Here is a 25,163-nt window from a genome sequence, read left to right as displayed (position 1 = left end):
GGTTAGGATAAGGTTTGAGATATCGGGATGATCAAGGGATTAGGGTTTCCGGCGTCCTTCTTTTGCGGTAGGTACTTTAGTACTTTTAGTTGTGTAGCTTAGGACCAAAAATATGACACAATACAAGAAGATTTAAAAACAGAGTATGCAAAGTGAAAAGTGCAAAGTTAAATTTGCCTTTATACTTTTTCTGTTCTTGGTCGTATCCCTCCCGCGCACTCTACCTAATAAGCTAACCTTCACCATCCTCGCTTTGTCTTCTTCTCCGTGGACGTTCGTCCCACTTCTCTCTCTCTCTCTCTCTCTCTCTCTACAGTGCCGGCCTTCTTGACTTGTTAAGGAGAGAGAAGCTTTTTCTCTTCGTTCCTAACACGTCGTTGTCGTCGTGGGACTCTTGGGGAGTTGACTGCTCTCCATCAACTGAAAAACTGAGTCTAAACTATGCGCCAGCAAACTTTCTCGAGAACCCAAAAAAAAAAAAAAAAATTCTTGAGTTGGTGAGTAATTAAGGGCGTACATGATAACCATTCTTATTCTCTGTTTCTAATTCTGGGAACAAAAAAAGATGAGAATCACGTTTGGTAACGCAAATAAATTTGATTCCGATTCCGTTCCCAGAATCAGCTTTTGAGAATCAAAATCAGTTTTAGAGCAAAATTCAGAATAAAAAAAAATTGATTCCGGGAAAAAGAATCACTTTTGAGAATCATAAAACAAAATGAAATCTTATATCTTTCATTTTTCTCTTTCAGTTCTCTAATCACTTTTCCCTCAACCTAATAAAAATAAAATAAAATAAAAAAATTTAAAAAAATGGAAATTTTTTAAAAAATCATAAAAATTTAAAAAATCCCTAAAAATAGAATAAGCTTATATTAGGCTAGTTTGACCTCATTTTCATCAATTTGTGCCTAAATTTCCTAGATTTCATAGATTTTACTTTTCTACAAAAAAATGTCACATAATATGATGGCATCCAACATGTGGATAATAACATATATATTCATAGCCGTGTGTCACAAAATGTAGACATCTGCACGTGGAGCCGAAGCTAACACCCACTTGAATTTAAGACAGAAGCTGCAAAATGATAGTGAAGGACTTGTACTTTGTATTAAGGAGGATAATTTATTTATTTTTGTCGATGGATAATTTGATTATTCAAATGCCATGTTTGTATGTATTTTGGACAATGCAACATTTAAAGAAAAAAATGAGTTCTTAATATAGGAACTGTCCCATGCTTCAATCGAACTTCAAACACAATGTATTAAAATTTGTGTTTCATTTATGACATGCTAAAAAAATGTAATTTAAATTATTTTAGTGTGTATTGAAAATTAGTTTTCAATTTAGGATGAAATTTTACAAAGTAACTACATAGTTATTTGACTTAAATAAAAAAATTAGGAAAAGAAACAGTTTTTTGAAATTGAAATTTTGTATAGTTGTCAAACGCGTTTTGATTATCTAAAACTCATCTAGGAACAGAATCAGAAAAAGTCATTTTAATCGAAATCAGTTTTCCGCAACGTAATGGTTACCATGCGCAACCTAAGCATAATAGGCGCACACCCGCCGTGATCGGCGTGAGACATATCTGTTGTATCTTAGATGAATAGTTTAGAAAATTAGGGGGCACATGGCAACACTTATACTTGAGAAATTAAATTTTTATCAAAAGTTAATTTTTATACTTCTACTCAGAAGCAGAAGTTGATTTTTCTATGTCTATGAAAAATTATTGTCGGCAGCCGAAAAAACACTACTTCATTTTTAAAATTTTAAATTTCTTTAAAAAGTAATTTTTATTATTAAAAATATTGTTTACTTTTTAAAAATAAAAAAGATATTAGGTTTTTTACTCCGGTGGCCGGAGACGGCGACTCAAAGGCAATGTGGTGGTGGGGGGCGGTGGCCGACAAAGGTGGGCGATGGTCGGCGTGGCTAGTAGTGGTTGCGGGCGGTGGTGGTTGGCGGTCGGGAGGTGGCAACGGCACGCAGGTGGCGATGTGCAGAGGCGAACGGAGGTCCGCGGTGGTCGTGGGAGGTGGTTGGCGGTGGTCGTGGGCGGCGGCCGGCAGTGGATGGCAGTGGTCGAGGGGGGCGATGGACGGTGGTCACCTGTGGGCGACAATGGAGGCAGGCATGGTCGAAATGAAAATAGGGTGAGGCGAGAAATACTTCTTGAGTTGAGAAACAATTTTTTTTTAACTTGTCAAATTGAGGGAAAAACATCTTCAAAAATGAAAATTCACTTTAGAAGCAGAAATTTCTTTGAAAGGTACAAATTTTTACCAAATGGATTTCTACTTCAGAAGTTACATTATCAAACGAATTTTTGTTCCAAAAGCACTTCTGAAGCATAAATTCATTTTCAAAAGTGTTACCATATCCTTAGATACAGCCTAGAGGAGGGTGCGGCTCTTGGGTTCAATGATAAATAGGGTGATAAAATAAGGGATATAAAAATATTAACGACATTGAAATATAAAATAGCATTATTCCTCGAAAAGATTTATCATTCCTCCATGATATCCTCAAGCGTCGCATTTTTTATTTCGACGTGATAAGAGTTTAAATGTTCCTCTTTTTTTCATCTAAGAACATTAACTCGATAAACACGTCATTTAGCTTCATTACAATATTACAATCGTGAACTTTCATTAGTGGAATTAAGAAGACAGTAGATTAAGTAATATAAACATGGAAATACTAGGCTTAGCCTAATTTGGCGGGATCGCACTGAGAGATCGACCCTCACCTCCCGAACTTGCCACGCCAATTGAAGTGCGTAGGAAAAACTATAGAAAAAAATCATAAATTGATCGTAATTATGTCAATTCAATTTGAAACTTTTTTTTGTTAATTTAGTCCTAAATTTTTTACAATTGTATCAATTCTGTCTATCCGACGAGGTCCACCTCGCTGGCCTCAGGCGAAGCTCACCCCCGCTAACCACCGGCGAGGGCGAGCCTTGCCGTCACAGAGCGAGGTTGGCCTCAACGTGGCTGCATGAGGCCGGCCGAGACCTCGCCAAACGATGGTGAGGCTTGTTGCAAGCTTCACCTAAGGCCGGCAAGGTGGACCTCGCCAACTATCGAAAAGGGAAGAAGAAAAAATTAAAGAAAAGTAAAAATTCAAATTAGGACTGAATTGGCAAATAAATGTTTAAGAATAAATTGGCACAATTGTAATGAATTTAGAACTTTTTCGATAATTTTCCTAAAGTGTATGTATGGCGATATTGCTTCAATCCCACCTTGGGTATCGAGCTTGAACTCCTCTCAGATATACTTCTTAACTAATCTAACGCCAGGGAACTTAAATTACGATCATGGAAAGGGAGACAACCAATAACTTAAATTTAGTAGAATACGACTTAAATAGGCTTGTCTCTAGTGGAAGAAAATTGTTTAAAAAGTACTAAAGTTATTGCACTTTTGTCAATTTAACTATAAAGCTTTCAATTTTGTCAATTAAGTTCTAAATTTTTTCACATTTTATCAATTGAGTCCATCCAACCAATTTTGATCGGAAATCGCTAACGTAGACGAGGGTTGCCTTGCCCTTACCCGCCACCGGTGGGGCTGCTAAGCCCTCGCTCAAGGCATTCAAGGCCGGTGCCCACTTTTTCATATTTTGTCAATTGAGTCTGTCCAACTAATTTTGGCCTTATATTGTTGACGTGGATGCTGGCTGCCCTACATGGCACACCTGGCTTAGAATGAGTTTTGGAATTTAGGGGTCGGGTGTGTCTAAAGTCCCTCTAAGGAAGGTATTTGCGGTCACTTCAATCGTGTAGCTGAGGACTGCAAATATACCATAATACAAGCAGATTTTTTGTAAGATTAAACGACACAAAGTGGAAATTGCAGAACTAATTCTCCCTCGCCCTCTTATTCGTTCATTTTTTTTTTCCTTTCTTGGGTAACCAAGCTTCGTTTTGGTCGTCTCCCTCCCGTCCACGCTACTTCTCCAACCTCGCTTTGTCTTCTTCTTCCTGGGCGTTCTTCCTCCGCCTCTTCAACTGCTTTCTCTCTCTCTCTCTCTCTCTCTACTGTGCTGGCCTTCTGGAATTATTATGGAGAGGGATGCTCTTCCTCCTCGCTCCTAACACGTCGTTGGACTCCTGGGGAGTTGCGGGTGGGTTGACCATTCTTTCATCAACTGGAAAAACTGAGTCTGCAAGCTGCGTCATCAGCTTTCTTGTGATCTAACAAGTTTCTCAATAATGGCTGCAGATATTGGTCGAATATACAATAGGCGCACACCCACCCACCATGACCAAACCCCGTCCCCAAGGTTTTTGTCCACACCCTTTGGGGCGCTTTTGTTGTTATCTTGACTTAAACTAGTTTAGAAAATTCGATAGGGTTTTAGAGAGGAGGCAGGGGAAGAGGGTGGGTGCGCCTCTAGGTTTAGGAATATTCTTCTGGTGAGACCCGAAGCTTGTGATCTCCCTTCTTGACCGAATCAAACTTGGGTAGAATTTGCAGGGGGTGGACCTGTGTTATTTGACAAATTTGACTCTTAAACCGATACCCCAAAGCGATTTTAGCACGAATTTTTCGTTATTTTTATGTAAATGGAAAAATTTAAAAGTGGGGGACTGATTAAGAGCCGTAAATTAACATATGACATAAGGGGCGAGGACCGATCCAAGGTAGATCCTGGCATCGGAGTAGACCGACCTGACCATTTTTTATATGGTTCCCGGTTCTTAAAATTTGGAACCAGCTATTATCGGTCCCATTCCCGAAAATAGATTGATAGACCATAATTCTCTCTTTTTAGTTTTACATTGCATCGTGTATTCCTGTTGTTGCCGCCTCTGCCTCTGGTTTCTCTCTCTCTCACTCTCCGCCATGCTTCACCCCCTTTTTTCATAGTTTCTCGATGCAAATTTCTGTTGTTGCTTGAATTTTCATTTTGCTTGACTAAAAGATGAGTTGGACACATCCTAGTTTCTTACTTCTCGTTGTTTCGTTGCTCTACTATTTTGCCGTAAATACCATTAGTATTAGCTGTAAATAAGGGGATATTTTGCTGAAGTTTGTCCTCTCAAAGAAAAACAATGAAACCAACAAAAGAAAGGAATCGGCCGGACTAGACTGACATGATCAGTTTCAATGTTTATAGGGTAGATTTTAGGTTCTAAAAATTGAGAATTGATCCCGAGAATGTAGGTTTCAGGTTCTAAGCCAGGAACCCGCCCGCTCTAAAACCACTCAATTCTATGTGGCACCGAGAGCAATTCTACGACCATTTTGTCGATCAATGGTGTGCTCTTGACGTTCAATGGGTCATGAGCAGCTTCAACGATGGTTTGGACATTCGAGCCTTGGAAGCGCGAAGATGAACGACAATGGATGACACTGTGCCTAGCTGGGTGAGAGTGACAATGGACGAGGACGACGGCAAGAGGTGTGGCGGCGGCGTGGAGGAGCAAAACTCGGTTAAGTTGTCCAGGGTTGAGATGGCATTTGCCGACGATGGATGTGGTGCTCACGGCGATGCTACTCACATGAAGGATAGGACAAGCAAAACTCAGTATGGGCGAAACCCTAGTATCAATTGAGGATCATGTGGCAGATGGCATTATGTGAGCAAGATTGTAAACCAAATCACAACTATGACCGACTTAAAAATTGAGCTCGCATGGACTCCGAGACCCATCAGTTTTGGCTTTTGTACCCATAAAAAGTCCATCCCAAAAGCTTTAACCGCGAACGATATATTTATGATATACGACTTATACATCAAATAATTGCAATACATCTTAGAAAAGATATTCCTAATGGCGATCGGCTCCTCATTTTCCCCTTACAACGATAGGACGGATTCAAAGCTCGAGAGAGAATTTCGAGGCCTACCAACATTTGCATCATCAACCAATAATGTGGTATAAACAAACCTCCTTGTTTTTTTATTTCTTGCCGCCCCGTCACTATCATCATCTATTATATTTTATGATGTCGATTGTAACAATTTTTTTTTTTTCCAATTGCTCTCTAATTCTATATAATAATCTGAATTAGGACAACCTAATCAATCATACGTTTCGTACCATTTTAAAGTGAAGAGACCGAAATCAAAACTCATCTCATCATTAATTTCAAAGATACTTGCAAGGACATATCCTACAAATCCTCCCCAACCCACCATTTGTTCCCGTCCAAAGCAATGCCCTTAAGTCACCAATGTGGCATTGAGCTTCCTAGCTTCTAAAATTTCTCTCCGTCTTCATCTTTCTCATCTCCAAACCTTCACAAAGAATTCTCCAACATTAGGAAATCAAGCACATCATGGGGAAGACGATAGTTTCCTTGAAGAAGCTCGCGAAGATGGCGAAGGAGAGAGCCCTATCGGCCGATCGGGACCAACTGTCGCAAGAAGTGTGCCTGCTCAAGGAGCGCTACGGCGAGGGACGCTCGCTGTCCTCCCTGTCGTCGACTACCCCGACGGGGTTCTTCCCGGTCTATGTTGGGGAAGGGAGGCAGCGGTTCCTCGTGCCGACCGCGTTCCTGTCTCACCCGCTCTTCAAGATGCTGCTCGAGAAGGCGCGCGAGGAGTTCGGGTTCGAGCATAGGAACGGGCTCACGGTCCTTTGCAGCGTGCCTGCTTTCCGGGAGGTGTTGAACGCTGTGGAGGGCTGCAATGGGAAGTTTGAGTTTGGCGAGTTGGTAGAGGAGTTTGTCTAGGTGATCTCGTTAGCATAGATTGTAGCAGTAGCAGAAAGGCAGATGTTTCGTTGGCCCTTTGTAGCTCATCTCCTGTATCCTAAATTTTACTCATTGAAGAATTGTATCATAGCATTGTAACACCGGAGTTTCTCGACCAAAGTAGATACTTGGTCTATATTGCCCAAAGCAATGGCAATTTGACTAGTGATTTGGGTGAGGTCCTTATGCCTATTCTAATTTATCTCGGAAAAATTGCCAAAAAAAGTCATAAACCTATCGTAATTGTGCCAATTCAGTCCCAAACCTTTTGTATTTGTGTTAATTCAGTTCATCCGATGAGTTTTGGCTGAAAATAGCTAACGTGAACCTCGACCATTTGACGTGGCACCGTCGACGCCGACGTGGATAAATTTTAGTAATATTTTGATTTTTTTGTAATTTTTTATTCTTTCTTTCTATTTTCTTTACTTTTTTTTCCCTCTGTACTAGTGTTTGCTTCCCTCGACTGCCCTAAGCCATGGAAAAAAGAAAAAAAGGTAAATAAAATAGAAAAAATTATAAACAAATTCAAGTATTATAAAATCGATTTTACATCAGCGCCGACCGTGTCATGTAATAGACGGAGTCCGTGTTAGCGTTTTTCTGGCCAAAATTATTGGACGGACTCAACTAATAAACATGAAAAAATTAGGACTGAATTGTAAAAAAAAAAAAAAAATTATGACCGAACTGGAACAATTGCAATAGATTTAGAACTTTTTTGATAATTTTCTCAATTTATCTCCTCTCTTGCTGCTGAAATTAATACTGTCATTTATATTTTTAAGCCAACCACCAATTCACTAAATTTATTTAAATTGAAGGAGAAGAAAACATACTTTGACCAGTAATATCTTTATTATTTTAGTGTTTAGTGTCGGTCCATTTCGATGTTCAAGTTCACAACATCAATATCTATGTAGCACCGACACGATACGGAACCCGACATACGACACGACACGCCAACACATGATTTCTGAAAAAAAAGAGAATTTCGATACGCTGGGACACGTTGTATAATAAGAGCCCTAGAATGAATTTACACTAAAAAGAGCCATGTGCCCGCCATCTTCGGGGACAAAATCTTCCGCGGAAGGCGAAGAAAGAGTTTCTAGCGAAAATGGCCAGCGTGTGGGTTTCTTGTTTCTGCTTCTCATTCATAGACACAGGCCATCCATGTCCATGTCAGTGAATGGAAGTGTGTCACAATGAGGGACAGAACAGAAGCAGTTGGTTCACGCATGATGGAAAGCCTTTATTATTCGCGCAAGTTAAGCGGCCGGGAGTGTCTCTAATGGAAGCGTGTCTTCGGAACATGAGATGAGCAAAGACAGCGGAAAATATTCTCGGAGTCATACGAGCAGCGAGAGATCGTTTGACGCGGTCGATCTTTCGATCGATTGAGACCGAAAGGAAGCGGCAGATACAGCATAAATCAGGGTCACTGGATCGCGCTGCCTCTTCGGGGGATGATGAAGCCGGCGGTTCGCAGGATGGGAGCTACAAAATCAATCTTTCCGAGTCCAAGAGGAAGCAGTAGATGCAACAAAGCAAGGTCACCAGATCATGCTGCTTCTATGGGGGAAGATGACAAGGGGGGTTCACGGGACGGGAGGCTGGGAGCCACGGGATCGTTCTTTCGAGCCCTAAAGGAAGCAGCAGATGCGGCGAAACATACTGACGTGGACAGGGCTGATAGATCATGTTGCTTCCGCGTCCCACATCGGACACTAAGTTGACAAAGAGGAGCGGGGGAAAGCATTGCATGAAGGAGCGGCGCCCAAGCAAAGTAACAAATTGCTCGATTCTTTTAAAGATCAAATTGAGTTAACTGAAAGGATAAGAATTTTTGGTGGATAAAGTTTGAAATTTCGGCACACATATTCCTCTCGGCCTTGTTGTCTGTGGATGGATGGATGATCCTTCGTTTACCTTTTCGAAGGTTGTCAGCGAAGACGGAAGTGTTCTGCGCGCTCCTTGGATCGGGACGAAACTCCAAAGACCGATGGTAGCTCGGGGTTGCTTGAATCAGCCTAAAATCAAAAGCTGTGGACGATTGAATCGGCCTAAAATCAAAAGTTGTGTACAGTGATCACTTTAGTATCAAAAGTTTCTGCCGGATCACTTAAGTGTCAAATCAGAGATAAAATGATCACTTTGATGCCTACGGCCATTTGGTCCCTGCAGCCTTAATGCATGGAATATTCTAGCGCCGTTGCTTAATGCATGGATTCAACAGCTCACAGTCCTCCTCTATATGCAATTTTGGCAGTCACTTATGGCCGTCAAATGAGGCGCGCAAAATGCCTTGTTTCTGTCGACCCATATCAATCACTGCATGTCGAGTGATGTTTTGACCCTCAAATTTGCACTACTGTAAGATTGTGGAAGCTACTCCATTTATCTGTGAACTCCCAAATACCTTTGCTTTTGACAAAATTCCTTTGAACAAACTTTCTTTCAAAATGAATTTACTCCACAAGACCGGGACTATGGTCCTTCGACCGAACGTACTTCAACAGAGGATTATCTATGCAATAGGCATGAGTTCCCGGCAATTCGTCTAATATAAATGAGCTTTAAGAAGGTAAAATTACCTAAGTACCTATTAGATCGATATTTAGCTTGATTCCCTTCAATATTTCGAGAAAAATAACATAGAAAAAATGAAGTACTTCGACAGAGGAACTCCAACTGCTCTTTTGCCTCTCCATGGATGCTCAAACAGCTATTTTACCGAGGCTTATAAAACGAGGAAGTCGTGAAGGCCAACGAGTAACCAATGCAAGAAAAAAAACCGATTGAATATCCCAAGTGTTGCTTTAGAATTTGTTCTAGTTGAAAAGCATAAGTGTAAAACAACTTGTGATAATCTGGTAACCTTGTGATCTTACAAAATAAGTGTACATATTTGAGTAGTAAGGCGTGTCGGACACGTGTTCGTGGAGGTCAATACACGAGGGAGGACCTGCTATGAAATGCTCACTGACCCTTCTGCCCGGACCATTCTTGTTTTGCGTACAAAATGTTAATTTTGTTTAATTCTTTTTTTGGTCGATTTTTTTTTTCTTTTCCTTCTAGATGCAACGTTTTGTTATTTTTGTCTTAGATGCAAAAAGTTGGGTGTCTTTGAGATTTCTAACCTAATTGTGTCGAAATGGACCGCTGATTTGCTAACACGAATGTCGTACTATAATACCTGTCTTGTCACGATTGTCCATCTCGGCTACCATGGCCGTGAGCTCAAGCTCTAAAGCTCACGGCAACTAGGCCAGTGGAGCTTGAGCTAACGGCTACCATGGCCGAATTTGGAGCTCACCAACGTCGAGTTCGTGGCGCAGCCATGGAGACGAGATCTCAGGAGCACGCGGCCGTGGACACTCGAGCTTTGAGCTCCACTCGCAGCCATGGTTGTGCCGCTCGAGCTCTGAGTCCGCGGCCGCCATGGCCCACTCGAGTTTGATGCTCGCGATCACGACCGCTTGAGCTATAGAGCTCACCGGCCGCAGCCGTTGAGCAGTGGCCGTGACTGCACAAGTACACGGCGGCGCTTCCCGTTCAAGAAGCTTGGGCTCTAGGATCCAAGTTTTGGAAAATCTAGAGAAAATCCAGGTGAACTTTGGTTCGAAAAGAGAAAATCCAGGTCAGCAAAGTTTCGAACTTTGGTCGGAGGTTAAAAAAAAAAAAAAGGTCAGCAAATATCTAACTGGCTTTAGTGAGCATTAACAAATTTCGTCGTCGGACCGATCTTAGGGACGACCTGGCGGTACTTTCCGAGATGTTGAAGAACGATTTGGAGCCAAACCAAAATAGAAAGACCGTTTGGATTTACGAGTAAAAATATATAAATTACGGACGACATTAACATTTTAACTTCGTCGCTTAAGCTCCGGGGACGCCACATCATCTCCATTCGCATTCCATCGTCCACATCAGCAATCACATAGGACTTTTAACCGTGCTTTCTGATGGAAACAAACCCGAGGGTAAATAGGAGTCTTCGCTGTCTTAAACTTTTTAAGATTAATACCATGAAAAATTTCAAATTGGTGCATGTGTAATAAATTTATCCTTAAATTATTTTTTTAACTACGAAAAACTCTAAACCGGTGCATCCGTGACAAATATATCTAGACTATCTTTTTGATCATAAAAAAATCCTAAACTGGTACACCCGTGACAAATTTATCCTAAACTAATTTTTTGATCTGCGAAAAATTCCAAATCGATACACCTGTGATAGATTTACTTTTTGTTAAATTGGGTTAATATAACGAAAGATCTCAAATTGATACATCCGTGACAAATAGAGGGTAAAAAAACCCTAAACCGATATACCCATGAACCGCCACATGTTATCTAACTCAGTAATTTGATGGTTAAATTTAAAGAAAATTAACGGATGGTAAATTTTTCATAAGTGTACCTATTTGAGATTTTTTGTGGTTAAAAAAATAGTTTGGGATAAATTTATCACATGTGCACTAGTTTAGGATTTTTTGCGATATTAATTTTTTTTTTTTGTAAGGTGAATGTGTCACAGTAGCCGTAAATCCCATGTCAAATTCACTAAAGTCACAATTCCTTATTCATTTCCACATTATTTCCTCAAAAAATTGCAACCAAAAGAAAAGAAAAGAAAAGAAAAGAAAAACCTTAAAACATGGAACAGAACAATAGGCGGCCGCAATTGAAAGAAAAATGAGAAAACTTTTAGGTCACATCACGTGTCCGGGTGGAGTGCATAATCGAGGCCAATTGAGAGCCGATCATCAAAAACAATAGGGACCGTCCGATCGGTTCATATTGGCCGTCGGATGAAACCCCAGCGGAGCGCGTTTCGAAAATTTGAAATCCGACCCCTCTCCCGCTCCTCTCTCACATTTCACACCCGAGAAGAAGAAGAAGAAGAAGAAGAAGAAGAAGAAGAAGAAGAAGAAGAAGAAGGCACACACTCTCTCTACGTTGTGCATCTATCTGCGCGTGTTAGAGAGAGAGAGAGAGAAAGAGTCTCTGGTGTAGATCTATCCAGAGGTTGAAGAAGACACGAAGCAATCATAGGTTCGTTCGATTCGCCCTCTCGAGTCCGCTGCAAGATGGCCGGCCGCCAGGAGAAGGAGAAGGGCGTCAACGTCCAGGTCCTCCTCCGATGCAGGTACTGGTTTAGATCCCGGGACCAGGATTTGGTCCGGAGCTCGTCTCGTTCGATTTTTTAGGGCTCTTGTTCGAGCAGTTGCTCCGTTCGATTGCTTGTTCTTTTACGTGCTCTGTGTCTGCAGGCCCTTCAGCGAAGACGAGTTGCGGAACAATGCGCCTCAGGTGGTGACTTGCAATGATTACCAGAGAGAAGTCGCCGTATCGCAGAGCATTGCCGGCAAGCACATCGATCGGGTTTTCACCTTCGATAAGGTTCTTTCTTCATCGCTTTCTCTTCTAGGTTCTTGGTTCCCGGGTTAATCGAGCTAACTTCATCCGGGTTTCTTAATTAGCTATGTCATTGTCACATTGGGTCACGGTTGGGTCTGGCCGAGGTGGTCTCGTTGATGTGCTATTAGAATAAAATTATTAAGCTTCTGGTACTACCTCAGGACTCGGGCACTCTGTGCCCTACATACAACATTACGAGATTCTCATGTGTAGACTTTCCCTTCTAGGCTTGACAAGGTGTTTCTCTCGCAGTGACTGGTATTCAATTTAGAACTGTTAGTAATTTCTCATTTTGACTATTTATCCGAACTAATTGCTCGTTAAAAAGACAATAGTACCTGGCACGGGAAGGTCTTTTTCATGAGTGATCGATTATCAAATTTTCAAATGATTCCTAACTAGTGGCTATTTCCTATTTTAAGTTGTATGTAAATGTGTAGAAGAGGTGGCATTATCCTTTGATCTTTTCCTTTCAGAAACTGGGGTGTTTAAAAAAACAAATATGAGTTTGCTCTCTGTCGACTGATTGCTGTGAAGATCACATTTAACAGACAATACATTAGATTTCGCTTGGTATGGATTGAAGTCTCAATAAGATGCTGCTAGAGTTTCATCTTTTTCTGCATAATCTGAAAACACCCCTTTTAGTTCATCTACGTTACGTCTTTTATTGATGGTTACATGCTTCATCTTGCTTCTTGCATGCAGGTTTTTGGTCCATCTGCACAGCAGAAAGATCTTTATGAGCAAGCAGTAGTTCCAATTGTAAATGAAGTTCTTGAAGGCTTCAACTGTACCATTTTTGCATATGGCCAAACAGGAACTGGAAAAACATACACAATGGAAGGTGAATGCAAGAGATCGAAGGTATTATGCCTTTGTGTTTCCCATGACCCTCTTAATTATGGATTTTCTCCTTTCTGCAAAAATTGGAATTATAACCTCTCTATGGTGAAACGTGGCAGAGTGGACCCAATGGAGAATTACCTCCAGAAGCAGGAGTCATACCTAGAGCAGTGCAGCAAATTTTTGATACTTTGGAGAGCCAAAATGCTGAATACAGTGTGAAGGTTACATTTATAGAGTTATACAATGAAGAAATCACTGATCTTCTGGCACCTGAGGAAATTTCCAGAGTCGCTATGGATGATAAGCAGAAAAAGCAGCTGCCGTTGATGGAGGATGGAAAAGGGGGTGTTCTTGTTAGAGGTATAGAGGAGGAAATTGTGACAAGTGCTACCGAGATCTTTACTTTGCTTGAGAGGGGGTCCTCAAAGCGTCGTACTGCTGAAACACTGCTCAATAAACAATCAAGGTAAAAATAAAATGCTTTTCTTTCACTATGTGTTGTCATGGGTCAGTTCTTCAATTTTACAATAAGACATTGATTTTGGTTTTGATGTAGTCGGTCACACTCTTTGTTTTCCATCACAATTCACATCAAAGAATCAACACCAGAGGGAGAAGAGCTTATTAAATGCGGCAAACTTAACTTGGTGGATCTGGCTGGATCTGAAAACATATCCCGTTCTGGTGCTAGGGAGGTACTGCTCCATACAATCTGCATAAGATTTGACTGATGTGCAGTATTTGTCGTATAACTCGTGTATTTTCATTTGACAGGGTCGTGCGAGAGAAGCTGGAGAAATTAACAAAAGCTTGCTCACGTTGGGAAGAGTCATTAATGCTCTTGTGGAGCATCTTGGTCATATTCCCTATAGGTACATTGTGATTCCAAAATATTATAAAATCTGACGCGCTACACTTTTCCAGTCAAATTTGGCTGATTGAGATGACCTTTTCTCAGGGATAGCAAGCTCACTAGGTTACTTCGGGATTCTCTCGGAGGAAGGACTAAGACTTGTATTATTGCAACAGTTTCACCTGCAGTCCACTGTCTGGAAGAGACCCTGAGCACCCTAGATTATGCGCACAGGGCAAAGAACATTAAAAATAAGCCTGAGGTCTGTTTACTGTCACCTGTATTTCATAATTCAAAGTTTTTTTCTTTAGTCAATTGTTTTGTTCTTTTCATAGTCGACCTTTTTAATTGCTTGGAGCATTCCAATTCACGTTGACCCTTTTCCCTTATTTGCTGTGGTTAGGTCAGCTTCTGCATAAGTTAACATAATTGCACCTAGATTATCTTCACCGCTTCAGTAATTTTTTTTTTTAGATCATGTTGACAATTTTAGCTGTTTTTTGTTCTGGTTTGTCTCCCTTTAGTCTACAGACATGATATTCTAACCAGCAATATTCTTATTGTTTGCTAGTATGAACTTCTATGTCACCGGTGTTCTTGATTTGTGGAATAAGGAGCACCTCATGCAGTTGCTAGGAGGTTGAACATTGTGGAGATGATTTGCATGTGAATAGGCACAATTAGCTTGAACTTGATGATATTTAATTTGAATATGCATATCTGCTATTCTTGCCTGACATTCTTAAAATTTACGAAGAATATTATTGAAATTATGATAAGAATAATTAATTCTTTTCAACCACCCTACTGTCAAAAGGCAATTATACACATTGTGATGCTTGATTCAAAGTCAATCTTCATTTTACTTTCAAGTTGCAACTCATGCTTGCACTGAGGGATGACCACTTGTGTGTGTAGGTAAACCAAAAGATGATGAAATCAACTCTTATTAAGGATCTCTACGGTGAAATTGACCGGCTTAAGGCTGGTGAGAATCTTACCCAGATCCATTCATACTGGCATTTGTCTTGGGATGCAAGTTGTTGAATACAACAATATCATATAGTGGTTTGAGTTAGTGTTGGTTGATGAGATGCTTCTATTTTGTAGAGGTGTATGCTGCTCACGAGAAAAATGGTGTTTATATTCCTAAGGAGAGGTATTATCAGGAGGAGAGTGAAAGGAAGGTATTTTTTTCTTCCTTATCTTGACTTTTTTCATGTGTGGATTTCCGAGTACCTACTTTATCTCAGGATATATGTATATGTATATGTACATGTACATACATGTATGAATGATATAATAATCACTAATGCAATGCAAGCTAAATGTCTATCCCCTTTTCCATGGAATCTTCATTTCAAGTGCACTTTTGTAATCTTCAATGTTGGGTTGGTTTGGACTTTAATCCTTTACGTCCTTATAGATCCTTGAAGATGTTTCTATCACAGTTCTCATAGTTGCCAATCCCCGGGTTAGACACATCTTAAGTAGAAATTTATTTCTGACTGCTTTGATGACGTCTGTCTTCAGGCTATGGCTGAACAGATCGAACAAATGGGAGTTACTATGGAGATCCATCAAAAGGTTAGTTTATAACGTATCTCCTTGATAGCAGTTTGGTTTGACATCTTGTGCGATGTTATCCTCATTCACCATATGTTGCAACAGCAATTTGAGGAATTGCAAGAGAAATATGATTCTCAGGTTCAACAATGTTCTGACTTGAGTAGCAAGCTTGATGCAACTGAGGTAAGTGATGTTTCATTATTATGGATAATTTTTAAACCTTGTGCTTGTTTTCTCATTCAGCTGGTCAAATATTGCAGAAAGATTTGGAGCATACGAGTAAAGTGCTGGCTAACACTAAAGAGGAACTTAAGAAATGTCAGTATTCTATAAAGGAGAGGGATTTCATAATATCGGAACAGAGAAAAGCAGGTATGTTATGAGGCTTCTATTCTTGAGTGGGTCTTGTATTGAAAGAGATGTTTCTTACTGATTTGATGATCCAACAGAAAATGCTTTGGCTCATCAAGCTTGTGTCTTGAGAGCCGATTTGGAGAAATCTCTACAAGATAATGCTCTATTATTTTCTAAAATTGGTAAGTCCTCTTTAACTGGAATAGAGTCGCGTGAATTTGAAAGGCTACATATACGTTGCATTAACCTGATGCTTTTGGATGTGTACCTTGTAGATAGGGAAGATAAGCTCAATGCTGATAACAAATCTGTAGTAAACAACTTCCTAACTGAATTGGCGAGACAAGTTTCTTCACTTCGCACTGTGGTGGATGGATCACTTTCTCAGCAAAATGAGCACCTTGATAGTGTGGAAAAATTCTGCCATTCATTTGAGCAAGTACATGAAAGGGTAGGGAATTTTTTTTTTTTAACTGCTTCATCTGTTCCATAGTCAATTCTCTCTAAAAGTGTTGTTTCTATATGTGGTGCAAGGCTAGTAATTAATCTCAGGCTTCTTTTTGTTAAAAGTACTTTGTTTCTTACAAAAATCCTTTTTATAGGCGGTTTTGGACATGAAGAAGAAAGTTACAGCTTCAAGGGCTATGTACATCTCTCATATTGAAGCGCTGCAAAATGTTGTACGTTTACACAAGGCTAGCTGTAATGCAGGATTGGACAATATCTTATCCTTGGCTTCTTCCAGTGTGCAATCTACAGAAGAGGTTTGCAGTGAAGTTTGAATGTCCCCACCTTATTTTGGTTTTTATGCTGTCTATAAATCTAGTGGTACTTTATCAAGCTTGTGGATCTTTCAATGTTCTGCAATGTACTAAACTGTTTCCCATGCTTGTACCAGTTTCTGACTTCAAAAGATGTAGAAGCAAAAGCTCTGTTTGATGATCTCCAATGCACTCTTTCAACACATGCAGGAGAAATGGCACACTTCACCAGCGAACTGCGACAGGTGTGTGCCTTTAGATTTGTCTGCTCTGTTTCTGCTTTGGTGCATTAAATGGAAACTGTGATTCGCCTTGAGGTCGTCCATTGAATCCTGCCCCTATGTGTTTAATTCATCAGAGATTTAGCATCAGCATCGAGCACACCAAGGACATTTCTGAGTACACTAATGGACTTCTCGGGAAGCTTATTGAAGAATCTAAAAAACTTGAGTGTCATGCAACACAGATCGAGGAAATTCAAATGAAAAGTATTGCCGAGTTTCAGAAGGCTTATGAAGTAAGGCAACTGCTACACCTGTTAATAATAAGGCACTATTGGGTAAATCATTTACTGAATTGTCCAATCGTTATTATGCAGGAAAAGTCTAAATCTGAAGAAGAAAAGCTTCTAGCAGATATGACAAATTTAGTTTGTAATCACTTCCGTCGTCAGAAAGAAATGGTTTGGCTAATGAATTGCTTTATATATGAATAAATTGCTTCTACTTCTGGTGCTCCCTGTTAAGGTGGATTGATAGTTAAAAACTGTAGGTGGATACAAGGCTTGTTAGCCTTAGGGGAACCGCTGCTCAGAACAAGACATTTTTGGACGGGCATGTTTCTTCACTGGAGGGTATTACCACGGATGCCAAAAGAAAGTGGCATGAATTTTCTTCTGAAGCAGAAAATGATGCCAAGGATAGTGCTGATTATTCTGCTGCCAAACATTGCCGTATGGAGTTGCTTTTACAGCAATGGTAATGTGCTTGCTATGCATGGTACCATCTTAATATCAGTACCTCATTCAGCCTTTAATTTTATTTCAACATGGTCAGTGTAAGCACCGCAGAATCAGCTGCCAAGCATTGGGATAGCACACGTGAGGCCATATGCGAGATGGGTAATAATCATGTTTCCTCTATGAGATCACACATAAGGTTAGTTTACGGGCTTGTTAGACCCTTGTTTTGTGAAGATCTTCTACATGTTTCTGTTGTAACCAATCTAAGACATTTGTAAAATTGCTTTTGCAGGGATGCTTCTGATAGTAACGAGCAACATGATGTAGAGATTGGTGCTGCAAGGGATGCAGCTCAGCGAGATGCGGTCAAGTGTAGTGAAGATTTCATTAAGCATGTTGACGGTGAGTATAAGTTTGCTATAGGCCAGTAATCTGGGGCATAAACAGTCTCTTTTTTCCGTTTGTTAAATTCTCATTTGGCACCAATCTTGAATTTACAGCTGCGTTTCTGATTTGATTATTGTTACGTGTCTGAACTAAAATCGTGAAATTACTCGATGCATGTACTTGCTGCAAACATTTTGTATGCAAGATAACTTTAACAGTTTTTAGAGGGGGAAATACGAGTTGATGGAATTTTTCTTGAAATTTCTCTAGTTGATTGAACTTTGTTTGTTCTTCTAATGACATTGATTCAACCCTCAAGTTTATGTAAACTGGGGATTGCTGTGGCATTGTTGCACGTTCATGGTCCATCCGAAAGTGCACGTTATTGCTGCAATTATTACAGTTTTATATAAACATTTCGTTATGATGATGACAGGTGTGTCAGTGCAAGAGCGAGAATCTATATCGGGTATTCTACAAACGGTCCAGGCACACATGCAATTGTTGGAAAGTTTCCGCGAGGACCACTCTGGCGAAGCTTCAAGTGTCAGGGAGAAAGCAGAAGAAACTTTTCAACATCGCTATATGGTAGGCCTACTTCCGCAATTACTAAATTTGAATATTGCCTCCTCGATATGACTGTCAGTCGCTGTCATTTTCTGTGATAAAATGAACACTTTACCTTAAGGTACGTACACTGGTTACTATGCCTGAAGCAAAGTCCTCAAACATCCTGTCTAATTTGTAAAGTATAGCATCCCGTAACCAGACAATTTACTTTTTATGGTTTTGCAAATTCAGGTTTTCCTCGTGGGAAAAGCCTGGCAAAGCCATTAACTGTTTATCAAGTTTTTTCACTTGGAAAAATCAGGTTTAATTCAATAACGACACATACAAGGATAGTTTGAGCCGGTGTATTGACCTAGTGCATGTTCTGGGAGCTTTTATTTGCTGTGGTCACGCTCTTGGATTTTGATTCTTAAATTTTATCGTCCAGATAAGCCTGCGCCACAATTCATTTCTCGATTTAGCAATCAAACCTCAAGGAGCTTTTAGGTTCCCCGACCCTGACTCCATATGATGGATAACGATTCAATTTATGCATTTCATATACAGGACTATGAGCCAAGTGGGACGACGCCAATTAGAAGTGATCCAGAAGTTCCAACAAGAGGAACTATTGAGTCCCTCCGGGCCATGCCAATGGAATCTCTTGTTGAGGAGTTTCGTGAAAACAATTCATATGAATCATTCGATGGGAAGGACTTGAAGCCGTCTCTAATACCACGCTCACCCTTGACGCTGATCAACTGAACGTGTGATCGCTCACATCTCATTTTCATGGAACATAGTTGGCGGGCACGTGAGGGTCTGTACTGTTGGTGTACATTAAATATCTGTCTCTTGAGGATTGTAAGGATGCGAGATAGGTCGCTGGAGCCAGAATCGGAATGAAGCAAGGCTATGAATAATCACAGTATAAGGTTACGGAAACTTGTTTCTTCATGAAGCAATCTGGCATTATTAAGCGTAGGCTTCTCGCTTATGCTTAAACAATTTATATGTAAAGCTCCTCTAGAGTCGTATAAATCTTCTCTGTAATGTAACAAGTTTTGGCTAGTGAAACTGGAGGCGCATAGAAACTCTGATGTGTATTGCTTCAACTCAATTAATGTCATTCAAATGAATTTCTTCACCAGTGAAAGTATGGGAATATGGTTTCACGCTGGCAACCTGAAATGCTTAAGTAAATTTTGCTTTGGGGCTTGAGAGATTTTCTTATCATTAGATGACACTTTTCTTTGACCTGTAGTTTAAGTGCATAACATCATCGACGAGTTTGTTTTGACTTGGTTCACTACTGAAATTAGCAGTTTAGGGGCGTGCATGACAACAAATTTGGAGTAGAATTTTTGCTCCAAAAGTGCTTATGGAACAAAAATTTCTTTGGCAACGCAATTTTTGGAGCAAATATTCGTTTGGTTATGTAACTTCATATTTCTACTTATGGAGTATTTTTTTTTTTTTGCTTTTGAAATAATTTTGGAGCCACTTGAAAAAAAAAAAAATTACTTCTATCTAAAAGTAGAAAAATCAATTTCTACTTAGAAGCAAAAGTTGATTTTTAGAGCAGAAGTATTGCCATGCACGCCGTTAGCTCCTCCGACTTCCTCAACGGTACTATGTTTGTATCCTCTTCAGTAGGAGAACGCACTTTCAACCTTATTCAAAGTTTCAAAACCACTTTCTGCAGTACAGATAGTGACAAGACTGTATTTTTGATTAAACAGATTGTAATCGGTCATCTCAATGACCTCTATAGACACCTCAAATTCGAAAGAAGAGATTTCTTGATAAGATTTGTAGGTTTAGTTATGGAAGTACCATTTAGACAAACTACCAGTCCAAACAGAAATTAACCATCGATGCCAACCATCCTTACTACATCTTTACCGGGGAATTTGACATATACAGTGAGTGAAAACTGAGAGCCTGCGAAGATAGTTTCGTGCAATTGTAGAGAATGGGATAGTTCTACTTTCAGCATATCATGCGACAATCCTTACATTGTTAGATACTACATAATAGAGAAAGAGCTCGAGAGGTCCGGAGAAAACATGCCTCTTGATTTAGTTGGACGCTGATGTCTACGCAAGTGGTATCTGGGACGCCCGAGAGGTAGTTCAGGCCAATTCGCTTCAATTCCGCTGGAGAGACTGTTCAATTGCCATAATCATCCTTGCTCAAACCGATCGCAAAATCCACTTAACGGTTCAAGTACGCGCATGTAAATGTCTTAGATTTTATCTGCCCGAGTCCTAGATGGAGTATAGAGCTTGTTAAGGTATGACCTCTGTTCTAAAATCGTTCGCTAATACTTGTGACGTACCTTCGGTAATCGAGAGTGACAAAATTGAAGTCATCCATAGTAGGGGGAAAATGGGTGGGAATGGGATAGTTGTTCACAGAGCTAGCTAGTGCTCTCAAGGATTATATGAAGCATTGCTCTGTCAATGTCATTAATATGAGCTTCATCGACTCAAAATCAACTCGATCCAGCCTCTATGACGAGACGACAGAGCCATCATTCTAGGAAGGTTAGATAGAGCTTGGTGCAACCACAAGCCGAGTGTTAGCTTTGCTGAGAAAAGGCGTTAAAGTAAAGGGAAGCAAAGTGAAATTTCTCCATAAAATTAGCATAAAATATTTCGGTAGGAGACTCAAAACATTCAGTGGATGGTTTGATCAGGCCTTCAGATACGGTCATCCTAGCCACAGAAATTTTGCATTGCATGAGTAATAACAATAGCAGAAGGCGTTCTTCGCTGTAGAAGTTTATTTAGCGAAGAGATTACGACACATTCAGATGTGATTTTCGATGAAGGGTCCTTGACTACTTTGTTTTCCTCGATTCTAGACTGATCTCATCTGGAATTGCATTTGTACATGTAATGCTTCCATCATTTAAATATTTTGACATACACTCGGGGCATTTTAACCATTGCAGCAAAACAAGGGGACCCCTTCTCCCTTCCATGTCCGCACGAATGCTTAGAGATTTTGACCTTTATATTTGCGAAATAAGAGTGAGCCGTCAAGGCATTCGAGCAAATCTAGTGAAGGAATCAATTCCTTGCTATGAATGCAGATTGAGGACTTTCCTATGAAAGCTTGGGAAGTCGGAAATGAATAGGACGAACTCCAGTTGGTTGGATCGATGCGGACTCCGCTTACAAGGGGGCAGTGGGGAATTGGTGAGGTATGCTTCAGAGGGGAAACATGTACACTCCCAAGTATTGCAGATGTTTGTAATGTTTGCTACAAATATGAGCATGCATCAATACTGATTAGAGTTGTGATGGCAGATGTTCAATGTGCTTCTCAAAAGCTATTGTTTGAAGACTCTGACCCGCTTCTTGATTTTCATCCACCGTTGGGTTTCAGATCTGCTTTCTGCTATTTGTATTGTGAAATGTTCACCCAATCGAAAAGGCAAGTTTCTTATTTTTATCTTCCCAGGGCGGTATCCAGTCTTACTCGGGGACTTAACAAAGGGACAATCACTTTCAAACATTACAAAGGAAAAAACAATATCACCTGCTAAGCCCGAAAAGGCAAAAAGCAAAAACATGCCCAAATGAATTCTTGGTTGAAACAATCAAAGTAGTCAACTAGTCATCCATACAAAGCGTGTACTTCAATGGAAAACAAATGCTCTGCAACAGTAAGGTAACCACCTAAAGTTTACTTGATCTTCTTCTTAGGCCTCAGCTGCAAGTCAAAAAGTTTTGATCACTTTCATCGTAGAACAAGTTCAATAATGGAAAGAAAGCATAAATGACCAGAAACCAGGAAATACGAGGTTTAGCTCAATGGGGAGAGAGAAGAAAAGACTGAAATTATTCTACAGAAACAAGCTAACCTGATTGCTGTGGCCACATTTCTTCTTGCGGCAGTTCACAGCTCTCGGATGCAGGCGGGCATAACATCTGGCAGGATATAAGATGTAAATGTCACAGGAAATAAAACAGCAATATCAGCCGATGTGATTACATGATAGTATTACACAAAAAAGGGTAAAAGTGTACAGAAATTAACGCAAGAGATTTTAAGAGCACACATAGAAGATAGCTAAAGCACCTATCACCTTGAGACATCCATCGGATTGCAATTAGCCTCAAATTGATAGTGAAGGACTCATATGGGAATGATACTTAACACAGTTAACAAAATAAAACGAGCATACACATAATCATGTGGGCTTCACAAGAATCAACATTAATGTCTAAAATTGCAGATACAAGGTGCAACCACAGGCAGCAGGGAAGGATGGGATATTTCGGCATTTTGTCACGTGTCTATCCAAATGAAATCAAGAGCGCAGAGATCAAATTCAACACAAGTTCTTATGACTATCAGTGAATATGTACACCCTCAATGCTGAATGCTGTCTACATACAGCAGCAAACTTCCCAAACCTCAGATAAAAATGTCTAATATGAACCCCACATGAATGAGATTTTCCATCTCTATCTAAGCCGTCCATCTTGATCTTCCTCGTCTCTTATACGTCCTCTGGTTTCAGAAACTAATGATTAAACGACAAATGTACCATTCAATGAAAATCAACTGAATATAGTCAGAGCCCAGCTGACAAAGTTCAAATGGAAATGGCTTTTGGGAACTATGATGCCCTCCATTGCACTTAAACAGCAAGTGAGGGTTCAACTGATAGTCCCATTTAAAGCAGCAGAAAATTTGAAACTGACAGCAGCAAAGCAGCATCAAATGTCACAACAGATCAGTGATCTGATGAAGATCTGAGCATCAAACATCAGAAAGCAGAATAGGAGAAGGAAGAAAGTTTTAAAAGCAGTTATGCGGAGAAGATCTAACAGATACTATAGTGGAATAAATTCTGATTTTTATAGTAGTAAACAGGAAATAGAAGAATAACTTCCAGGAAAAAGGAATGTGAGAAGTTCGGTAAGCAGAATTGTCGACGGAGATGGACAACAACCGGCCAGTTAACTTCTCAGCAGTGGGATCTGGCTACAGCCGCTTTGGCAAATTCAAGATCAAGGGCACTGATTAAATCAATCACACGCCCTTACCTTGGTACATATAGCCTCAGACCACAGATAAATCAGAGCAATGGCATTTGAAAGGAACAAAACCGTTTCTTCTATGGAGACATCAGAATAACGCAAAATGATTGTGTGTATGTGAGAGAGAGAGAGAAAGGGGGGGGGATAGAAGGTCTAAAAGCAGTTCTGTGGAAAAGCTCTAGCAGTTAACTGTAGTAGAATAGAGTTTGATAGAACATGCCCTGATAAATAACAAGCAATCTAGTCTAACAACATTGTAGAAGCCAAACAATAATCCGCCATTAAGATTAAGAAAGAAATAGAACAACAGCTAACCGACTCAATGATAAACCAAACACCAAGGACTGACAAAAAAGTGTCGACCAGAAAGAGGAGAATGCACCCACGGACATAATCATCTGGAGCTAATCGAATCCAGATGAGAAAGCACTAAAGATCGATAATTGTTATTGGAAACTATCATAATTTTCCCGCGCTGTTCCAGCTTAGACGCTAAGTATGGTCCCGTCGTCATGCCCAAAGCTCATTGTCCAATACATCAGCTTAAGTCTATGTCAACATTTCTAGCATTTCTAATGATCGATTCCAGTACGAACAACCTCCGATAATATCGGGCACCAGAAAGCAAAAGCAAAGAACTCACTTGCGGCAAATCATCTTATCCTGATTGTACTTGCGAGCCAAAGCCATCAGAGAAGGCTCGATGATCCCTCCACGAAGCCTCAGGACGAGATGAAGCGTGGACTCTGAGTCGAACAACAAACAGGAAACCATTAACTTCTCCAGCTCAGTGCCCCGCGATGCAATCAAACAACAACAGAGCACGCGATTCACTTTGTACAAAGCAAAGGAAAGAGAAAGAGCACCTTTCTGAATGTTGTAATCGGCCAGAGTTCTGCCGTCTTCGAGCTGCTTCCCGGCGAAGATCAGCCGCTGCTGGTCCGGCGGGATCCCTGCTCAGCGACAACAAAACAAAAGCAAGCACATTCAAAATGCGGAATCTGGATGCAAAACCGAACCAAATCATAGCTCCGGTGGAGGTGGAGGAAGAGGAGGAGGACGGACCTTCTTTGTCTTGGATCTTCGCCTTGACATTATCGATGGTGTCGCTGCTCTCGACCTCGAGGGTTATGGTCTTGCCGGTTAGGGTTTTCACGAATATCTGCATCTTCGCTTTCTCTCTCTCTCTGCGTGTCTCGGCGGTGGGCGGGGGGGTGTAACGGAGAGAGTGAGAAGGAACTCGAGGCCTTTTATAGGGCTTCTGCCGAGCTAGGGTTTGACTCTCGAGTCCCTCCTTTGACCCCGACTTTCTTTGGGCTTATTATTGGGCTGAGCAGACCCGGGACTGCGATTTCTTTGTGCTTGCATGTTATCAATCACTGATGGCCCTGAAAACTTTGCCCTACAAAATTGATTCCTCATTTTGCCCCCCTCGACTAGGGGTGAACAAAGGGAACCGATCGGATTGGGAATTGATTTGATCGGATCAAATTGGCCGATTCTGGGCGATTCCCAGAGCAATCGGTCCGATTTCTGATTCCATACAATTAGAATCGGTAATTTTCGGTCCAGTTTCGATTTCAAAAGTGAAATCGCCCCATTTGGATCGGTCCAATTTTTATTATTATTTCTTAAAATATTTGAAGAACGAATTCCCACTGCTCTTGA

General features: G+C 40.5%; 3 protein-coding genes and 1 non-coding gene across 4 annotated transcripts; 2 read left to right on the top strand and 2 right to left on the bottom strand.

Moving 5' to 3' along the window:
* Nucleotides 1-6,176: 6,176 nt before the first annotated feature.
* Nucleotides 6,177-6,835, top strand: LOC115741883 (auxin-responsive protein SAUR21-like). Its single transcript, XM_030675898.2, has one exon. It carries the CDS (start codon nucleotides 6,309-6,311, stop codon nucleotides 6,702-6,704), a length of 396 nt encoding a protein of 131 aa, XP_030531758.1. The 5' UTR covers nucleotides 6,177-6,308; the 3' UTR covers nucleotides 6,705-6,835.
* A 4,844-nt stretch (nucleotides 6,836-11,679) lies between these two features.
* LOC115741839 (kinesin-like protein KIN-5C) lies at nucleotides 11,680-19,668 on the top strand. Its single transcript, XM_030675848.2, has 23 exons — nucleotides 11,680-11,880; nucleotides 12,005-12,134; nucleotides 12,861-13,019; nucleotides 13,118-13,467; nucleotides 13,558-13,696; nucleotides 13,776-13,873; nucleotides 13,960-14,116; nucleotides 14,773-14,842; nucleotides 14,965-15,041; nucleotides 15,388-15,441; nucleotides 15,526-15,606; nucleotides 15,684-15,795; nucleotides 15,873-15,959; nucleotides 16,053-16,228; nucleotides 16,380-16,541; nucleotides 16,676-16,783; nucleotides 16,897-17,055; nucleotides 17,137-17,220; nucleotides 17,310-17,515; nucleotides 17,594-17,695; nucleotides 17,792-17,901; nucleotides 18,323-18,474; nucleotides 19,003-19,668. Exons 1-23 carry the CDS (start codon nucleotides 11,822-11,824, stop codon nucleotides 19,198-19,200), a joined length of 3,030 nt encoding a protein of 1,009 aa, XP_030531708.2. The 5' UTR covers nucleotides 11,680-11,821; the 3' UTR covers nucleotides 19,201-19,668.
* A 2,229-nt stretch (nucleotides 19,669-21,897) lies between these two features.
* Nucleotides 21,898-24,725, bottom strand: LOC115741895 (ubiquitin-60S ribosomal protein L40). Its single transcript, XM_030675910.2, has 5 exons — nucleotides 24,561-24,725; nucleotides 24,362-24,448; nucleotides 24,139-24,241; nucleotides 22,310-22,376; nucleotides 21,898-22,158 (listed from the first exon to the last, which is right to left on the bottom strand). Exons 1-5 carry the CDS (start codon nucleotides 24,661-24,663, stop codon nucleotides 22,132-22,134), a joined length of 387 nt encoding a protein of 128 aa, XP_030531770.1. The 5' UTR covers nucleotides 24,664-24,725; the 3' UTR covers nucleotides 21,898-22,131.
* On the bottom strand, nucleotides 23,358-23,448 carry LOC115741958. Its single transcript, XR_004015509.1, has one exon. It is a non-coding gene; the product is annotated as a small nucleolar RNA snoR109 (small nucleolar RNA).
* Nucleotides 24,726-25,163: the final 438 nt, after the last annotated feature.

Source organism: Rhodamnia argentea, chromosome 7 (assembly GCF_020921035.1).
Source record: "Rhodamnia argentea isolate NSW1041297 chromosome 7, ASM2092103v1, whole genome shotgun sequence".
Lineage (NCBI taxonomy): Eukaryota > Viridiplantae > Streptophyta > Magnoliopsida > Myrtales > Myrtaceae > Rhodamnia > Rhodamnia argentea.
Note: the sequence above shows the minus strand (reverse complement) of the source record. Positions and strands in the feature narration are given on the sequence as shown.